Source organism: Sorghum bicolor, chromosome 4 (genome assembly GCF_000003195.3).
Source record: "Sorghum bicolor cultivar BTx623 chromosome 4, Sorghum_bicolor_NCBIv3, whole genome shotgun sequence".
NCBI lineage: Eukaryota > Viridiplantae > Streptophyta > Magnoliopsida > Poales > Poaceae > Sorghum > Sorghum bicolor.
The window spans coordinates 54,610,675-54,618,989 of record NC_012873.2 but is presented as its reverse complement, the minus strand read 5'-3'; the positions used below and the strand labels follow the sequence as shown (position 1 = coordinate 54,618,989).

Below are 8,315 nucleotides of genomic sequence, written 5' to 3'. Positions count from 1 at the left end.
GACGGCTGCAGGTCGGCCACGCTACCTTGCACCGGCCTGCACCGACAGACTCAGTGCCCGCCCAAAGGAACGCCCGACGGGCCTTGTCGATCGCTTTGACTGCCCAGGGGGACAGGCACACCGCGATCATCGTGTGCACAGGAACCGCCGACAAGGTTGCGGAAATGAGCGCCGTTCTTCCCGCAGCATTGAGCAGCTGACCCTTCCATCCTGGGATCCGAGCAGCCACCTTGTCGACGAGCGGTTGCTCGTCAGCGCGCTTCAGCTTGTAGACAGAGAGCGGAATCCCCAAGTAGCGGCACGGGAACTGCTGGACTCCGCAGGCCAGCACACTCTGAACGCGTAGCATGTCCTCGTCGGAGCAGTGCATCGGCGTAGCCACGCTCTTATCGAGGTTGGAGAAAAGCCCCGAGGCGAGTCCAAAAATCTGCAAGGTCGCCTTGACAACCTCTAGATCACGCCTATGTGGCGTCACAAAAAGCACCAGGTCGTCCGCGTACAGACTAACCCTGAAGGAGCCAATGCCGGGCGTCGGCGAAAGGAAACCTTGGTCTTCAATCCACTTGAAGAAATGGTTAAGGACGTCCATAGCGATGACGAACAGCATGGGCGACAGCGGATCGCCTTGCCTCAGCCCACGCGCATGGCACACCCTCCTTCCAGCTTTGCCATTTAACAGGATCCTGGTGCTTGCCGACGACAGAGCCGCTGCAACCCAGTTTCTCCATCTTAGCCCGAATCCCATGTGCTGTAGGACGTCGAGGAGGAACTCCCAAGACACCGTGTCAAAAGCTTTGGCTATATCGATCTTTAGCAGGACGCAAGGTTTTTTTGTGGCATGGACAGCTTTGCACGCCAGTTGAACTGCCTGAAAATTATCGTGGATACTTCGGCCCTTAATGAAGGCGGACTGGTTCCGGAGCACCAGGCGATCGAGAACGCCTGCAAGCCGATTTGCCATGCACTTCGTGACCAACTTGCCGAAGCTGTGAATGAGGCTTATTGGCCTGAAGTCCCTAATCTCCTCCGGGTTGTCCTTCTTCCTGAGAAGCACCATATATGCATCGTTTAGGTGATGGAAGCTTCTCATATCCTGGCACCAGAACGCGTTAACAGCGTTCATCACTTCCAACTTGATGACAGGCCAGGCCTTTTTGTAGAATCTGCCTGTAAAGCCGTCTGGGCCGGGGGCCTTGTCGTTGGGCAGCTCCCTAACAACAGCCCACACCTCGTCCTCCGAGAACAGCGTCTCGAGATGCGAGAGTTCCTCAGATGGTACTCCCAGCAGTTGTAGATTTAGAGCCCTTGAGCGCACGAAGTTTGTGCCGAGGATCGCATTGTAGTGCTCATACAGGGCGTCGGCCATGTCATCATCGTTAATCACCTCAGTCCCGTGCACCCTTAGTGATGAGACTGTGTTAACCCTTCCCCGGTGGCACGCTTGCAGGTGAAAAAATCTAGTGTTTGCGTCCCCTTCTTTGAGGTACAGCACTCTCGAGCGCTGTCTGGCGATGGATCGTGCCAGGGAAGCCAAGCCAAGCACCCGAAACTTTAACTTCCTACGCAGCTCCAACTCCCACTGCTGAAGTTGCCTTTGCTCCTCCTCAGAATCGAACCTGAGAATGACAACCCGTGCAACCGCGAGCTGCAACCTTACTGAACCAATCTTCTCACTGGACCACCTGGTGAGAGCCTTGGCGGTGTTACGGAGCTTGAAATCAAGTTGTCTGCAATGATCAGCGCCTGGGAGGGAGTTCCCCCAGGCCGAGGCTACGACCTCTATGAACCCTGGCACACTTGCCCAGAAGGGCTCAAAACGAAACCGACGTTTTGCCTTTACTCCAAGCACCACTTGAAGCAAGATCGGGCAGTGGTCTGAGCAATCAGAGGAGAGAGGGCGCAGGAAGTGAGCCGGGAACCTAGCCAGCCACTCTTGAGTCACAAACATTCGGTCCAGCAGTTCCAGCGTGGGCTGGTCACGCGCGTTGGACCAAGTAAAGGCCCTGCCAACCAACTGAATTTCGTCGAGTTGGGCTTGGTTGATGAAGTTCCTGAACCTGCGCATGCCCCTTCGGTCAAGCCTGCCATTGCTCTTGTCGCTGGCGCGGTGAATCATGTTGAAGTCACCCGAGAGCAGCCAGGCACCCGACGTCCCTGCCCTGAATTGAACGAGCTCGTGCAGGAATTGCACCTTGTCAGCCTCATCCTGCGGCGGCCCATAAACCGCTGAAACCCACCAAGGTTCGGACCGCTCGTCGGCGACCTGGACCGAGATGAAGAAGCGGTTTTTGATCACCGAAGACACGGACCAACGGTCACTGCGCCAAGCCAGCAGCAGGCCGCCCGCCGCACCGGCCGCCGCTGGGAAGAACTCGTAGCCGTAGCCCAATCCTAGGATTTCATTGGCCAAACACTGCGGTACATCTTGAAGTTTTGTCTCCTGGAGACTTACAAAGGAAGGCCGGTGCAACAAAATGAACTCACGGACGACGTCACGTCGCGCGCGACCGTTAAGGCCTCGCACGTTCCAGTCAAACACGCTGAACTGTTCACGCATTAAGAAACGAGACTACTGGTGCGAGGGAAGCGATCCAGACTAGGACACACCGCCATCCAGACCTGTAAGATCCAGGTCCATTGCCGCAAGATCAACCTTGTCTTCGAGGAAGTTCTGAAGCGCGTTTTTCTTCCTGGCCGTGAGCCCACCCCTGAAAGCTTCAGCAATTACACCCTCAAGTTGTTCATGCGAGGCTTCTTCTGGCACCTGGACGCCCAGCTTCGAAAGGAGCACCCTATGTGCTTGAACTACCGGGTTAGGCGCCCTTGGCTTGGCGGCCAGGCGTCCACTTCTCCGCAGAGGCCCGATTGAGACCGGCGTCTTAGAGCGGCGCAACCGCGGTCCGCCCCGGACGATCGGGGTGACGAGGTGCACACAGACCGCTTCCTCAAGCTGCGTCTGGATGTTTGGCACTTCCTCATTCTCTGCTGCAAGGCATTGGGTAACTTCGTCAGTAAGATCCAGCACGTGCCCTGGCGTGTCCCTGTCGGCTGCAGCTGAAGGCCGCTGGCTCGGAGAAGGCCGCTGACACGGCCGCAGCTCGACGCTGACCCCTTCGGCCCACCAGTCGGACCCAGATTCTGCCGGCGGCGTCGCCGCGTCGCTTCCAGCCTGAAGCCTGTGCGGCGCGAGGTTGATGAACCGCGCGACCAGGCCCGTGCCCGGGACGCCTCTGGACACCTCCTGAGACGGCGTGTCAAAACAGATTGGTCTACGGCAGGAAAGTCTTGCGGCGGTGGGGGTGCGGCCATTGGAGTCGGTCGGCGAGGTGGTAGCCGAGTCCGCAAGGACCGGCTGGACAGGGCAGGCGAATTCGCCCACGACAACCTTCTGCGCAGCCAGCTGGACAGGGCAGACGACATCGCCCACGACAATCTCCCGCGCAGCCGCGTCAGCATACTCAGGCGGGTAGTCGCAATACGGGAAGTACCTTCCACCACGGGGATCGGAGTCCTGAGAGCCCCCATCAGAATCACGGCGCGGGGTCGGGCAGTAGTCGAAGTCGCCGCTGTCATTTCCGGGCGGCTGAGGATCATCTCCGTTGTCATCTCCCTGGTCACCATCGCCGCCGTCGTCACCGCCGTCTTCATCGTCGGTGTGAGCCGGAGGCGTGCTCGACGGCGCACCCGGCTGCCATCAATCATGCATCGGATTCAAGAGTTTGTCCAGAACTAGAGACGCTGTGTATAGTTACTAGTATAACGAATCACAAGCCATCGCTCACTCACTACTGTGTTCCCACAAAATGTTTCTTTATTTAACTCCCATCAAATGACATTTTTCTACAGTTGATTAGAATAATTAGGAGTTGAGAGAGACGCAAATAATAGAGCCCATCCTGGCTACTCCAATTGACCGGATGGGAAATCGACAAGGTTTCCTATCCATACAATAATCCTCTATATCATCCGATCAGTGGAGTGAGTTCACGAAGAATCTCGCGCAGTCACTCCACTGCAGTAAACTAACCAGCAACTGTCTGTCAACCATTCTGTTTCTGGTTTCAAGAAAATGCTAGCTGACGCTCGCAAGCGCAATTGAACCGGGATTGCCATCCCAGCTAGCCACGCAAACTGGATAATAAATCTGCTGCTGATGATGTGCCAATCTAGCAGGTGTGTTCTTCGTGGAATTTTTAAAGCTTTAAACCCAGTGCTTTTCAGTGAGGCCGTGGCTCTCCATTGGCGAGGTCAAGTCCCGGGGTTTTATTTGTCCCTTAGCTGTCCACTTCAAGTCTTCAACTGCCTCTAGATCTTCTAGCTACTACAGTACTGGAGTAGGAGCCGTATGATCCATGTCAGTTTCAAGAAGCAAAAATTTCCTGCTCGTGAGCTGGGCCACCAAGAAATTTGGCTGCCCGTTGACAAACAACATCGCTGAGGCCTTGTTTAGATGTGAAAAAAAAATAGATTTCGCTACTGTAGCACTTTTGTTTGTTTGTAGCAAATATTGTCTAATCATAGACTAACTAGGATCAAAAGATTCGTCTCGCGATTTACAGACAAACTGTGTAATTAGTTTTTGTTTTTATCTATATTTAATACTTCATTCATATACCGTAAGATTTGATGTGACGAAGAATTTTGAAAACTTTTTGATTTTCAGGGTGAACATTTGATGCATTATGCTAGTACTCGTAATGTGCACGAGTTTAATGTCCGGTCCCTGACGTAACCTCCGATGCAAGACTGACAGCATCCTTCATCGTCATCGAAGAAACTTGGCGCCATTGTACAACGTTAGTTATATATTTTTTTAGGAAACATACAACGTTAGTTATATGGAAAAAAAAATACTTGGCGACGCAAGGCTGAAAAGGACGGGAAGGAGCCGAAAGGGCCTGACGAGCTATGAGGCCCGTCATTGTTCAAACGGGCTGGCGGCCTGGAGGAGGCCCATGAAATGGGAAGGCCCATCATTCGGAGCTCGTAGCTGCGTCTTGCGGTGTTCTACGGTGTTTTTCCTCTCTCGCTCACTTCCTCCGATCGACTCGCCTGCGGCGGCGCCGGCGACCAGCGACCAGCGGCGATGCGGGTCGCACCCAAGGTGCTCTTCCTCGTCCGCGACGCCGCGGGATACGGCGCGGCCCTCGCCGACTCGCTCCGTCCGCGGACCGGGCTAACGAGGTTCTCTCTGTCTCTCACCCAAAACCCTAACCTATAACTTTCGAACGCACGTAGCATCCGCTCACTGCCGCTTTGCTGCTGGATCTCTCTGGCAGGGAGTCCTCGCCCTTCGAGCTTGCCCTTGACAAGTACGGCCTCCACGGAGAGAAGGCGTCCGGCGAGCTCCTGAGCTTTTCCGATTCCAATGGCTCTCCACAGGTAAGGGCCCAAAGAGGATTTCAACGTGTCTCATTTATTCGATTCGTCCTACCAGTTAAAATTGTGCAAAGTGAACGAAATTTTGTTGTCTATATGGTTGGATTAATGACTGCAAGGGTACTACACAAGCAGCTGTAATTCCGTAACAAAATGAACATGAGGCACAGGATTTGCTCCTTAAAACTGGAAGATTAGTACTCCCTCCGTCCCAAATTATAAGACGTTTTGGCATCTCTAGATGCATAGCTCTTGCTATGTATCAAGATATTTTTATTTCGCCTTGAAAGTTGAAGGTCCCTTATCATATGGAAACATAATTGTGGTTAGAAACTTGCAAGCACTGCTAGGACACGAAAAGTCTCACTATCGCCGCCGTTTTGTTGCACTTTGCTGCAAAATGAAACTTCCTGGAAGCTCCAGGGTTCAGAAACTTTCCACTCCTCAAGGTTTGGTAATACTGAGTGTGGGCAGAAACCTTCATTGGCGGAAAAGATATGAAGATTTGTTTCGCATATCTCATTATCAACTTGTCATGATTTAGAACATATTAGTATATTACTAATAAACTGAAGCAAGGTGGCGGGTGTTTGTTTTTGTGGGCTTTCATCTTGGCTTGATCCCATTTTTTTTTATAACTGGCTTTCCCTTTGAAAGCTCTGTGAATGCCACCGTTGTTTTTGTTGCTGTCGTCCTGTTTACCTCTTTACTTGCAATAGTCTACCTTATGCATCAACACTAAATATGGTTTAGCAAGTATAACATAATAATGATGTTTTCGTGAATTTCATTCTTAAATCCCAATCAACTTATCATATTTGGACAGAATTAAAATGATAGTACTGCACAGTACTGATGTGGAACCTATGTGCTATGCCAATGGAAAAAATGATACTTTCCTACTGGGGTTCACACTCCTTGTTTTTTCTTGCTTGAGTTTTATTAGGTAGAGTAAGGAAATGGACAATATTTTGTGAATTTAATATGTGCTCTACATGCAATTGGTTTCATCTTGTTTCTGCTAACAGTGTTCTATTCTTTGTCCATGTGGTCCTCTTGCAAGTTGAAACTGGTGTTTTCAGCTGTCAGTAAGTTAACGTGACTTCCAAATTACATGACACATGGGCTGTTGGCTATTGAGCTGATAGTCTACTTTGACGATCATCACTAGTGAAAAACTAGCTATATTTTTCTATGACATGAAACATCATGTGTGTTTCTGATGGCTAATATTGGATATACACTGTCTTTCCTTCTTCATTCCATAAGGAAATTGTTGTATTTATTAAGCTATGTTGTTTATTGTCAGGTGTCCATTTTTGTTCTGCCAGACTATAAGCCCCCTCTTGCAGCGTGTGTTGTAAATGAGGTCTTGGAACTGATTTCTTCTGAAGCTACCTCCACTGAGCGAATTCTAATTGTCCCATTCATCACAAGATCGTCAAGCTATCATCGTGGAATGGAACATGCGACAAAAGCATCGCCTGTACTTCATGGTGCTGAAATAGGGGCAACAACTGACTATACTCACTTGTTTGTTGGTGGGACCACTAAACCTCCTACATTCTTGCAAATACGTAGTGAACCAATATTATGTTTGCTGGAAATGGTGCGCGTGTTGAGGATGCCTACAGTTCTTCTTGTCACTTCTGGTGGGCAGCAACAAGGCAAGAGCTCTACAGTTTCTGATCTTGAGGTATGCTTTGACTATTGTATTGAATTTAATTTAAACCATTCTTTTTCTTTATTCAAGTGCTCAAGGCTCTTGCCATTGATAATAACTGTCTATATTTCTGCTTTCCTTTGCTTCTGTTTCGCCCCCTTTTGGTGGAAAGCTCTGCAGACTTTGTGGTCCTGAATTTTTTTAGAATTGTTCTCATCAAATGGGAAACATCAGCAAAACAATAGACTTGCTAGGTGGTGCAATGTTAAAACATGTTAGCCTGTGACCTTGGTATGCAACTAACAATAGACATGCTATGTGTAGCCTATAAGTATGCAACTACAATTGAACTCTCTAAAAGATTTATGCCGACAGTAGATAACTGTTTTTTCTAGTTCTCTTCTGTGAAGGAAAGTAGTACACCATGTTTTTGCTATGGTCATCTTGTCTGACTCTTGGTGTTCTTGAGCTGTCTATTTAGTACCGCAACATGTAAAATGTGAAGTTTGTTGAGTCTTAGCTCACCCCATTTCTTCCAATGGTCAGGTACTGCAATGCTTAGGAGAGCACTTGGCCAAGCACATGGCTTTGGAGTTCTCCAAAGAAACTGTTCTCAAGAGAGGGATCGAAAAATCACCAATTGATCAGGAACCCTGGCGCGAGCTGTATGGGTGACGGTGCCCTCAGACAGTCAGAAATTAGCTTAAGTGGCCCGTACATGTTTTACTCGGATGAACTGTGCTGTGTTATTGAGCTGGAATCACGAAGGATCTGGTCTGTTGAAATCACTATATATAATGTGGTTCCTTCCATCTTTCGCCTGGGCAAATTAATTCATAAGCAAGAGATTAATGTCCTAGCACTTGTAGACTCTTTGCAGTTAAATATTAAAAGAAATACATTTACACCTCTAACCTTTTGGAGAATAGTATTCAAAGGTCAGGTTTATTGCCCTGACTCGCTGGAATGTTTATAGCCAAGCTTTAATTTTGTTTTTGTGGGATATATGCACCCTACGTTTTTTCTTATAGCGCATATCAGCATAGGCTTGCATCTTTCTAAACTGGGCTTAGAGCATCTCAAACAGTCTCTCTTTTCTAACCCCCAATGAGAAAAAATAGTTGTTTTGGAGATCTTAACTCCAGCAGTTCCCTAAACCCAACCCTAAAAAAAATTTCTCAGTCCCACAAAATCCTGCCTCTCACCCCTCAAATAAAAGGGAGACCTGAATACACTATTTTGCTCATTAAGGATTGGATTTTCTTTGGAGGAA

General features: G+C 49.4%; 1 protein-coding gene across 1 annotated transcript; it reads left to right on the top strand.

Annotated features, from left to right (window-relative positions):
* Nucleotides 5,012-7,995, top strand: LOC8055413. Its single transcript, XM_002454029.2, has 4 exons — nucleotides 5,012-5,184; nucleotides 5,280-5,382; nucleotides 6,689-7,075; nucleotides 7,589-7,995. The coding sequence occupies exons 1-4, from the start codon at nucleotides 5,087-5,089 to the stop codon at nucleotides 7,715-7,717; spliced, it is 717 nt and encodes a 238-aa protein (XP_002454074.1). The 5' UTR covers nucleotides 5,012-5,086; the 3' UTR covers nucleotides 7,718-7,995.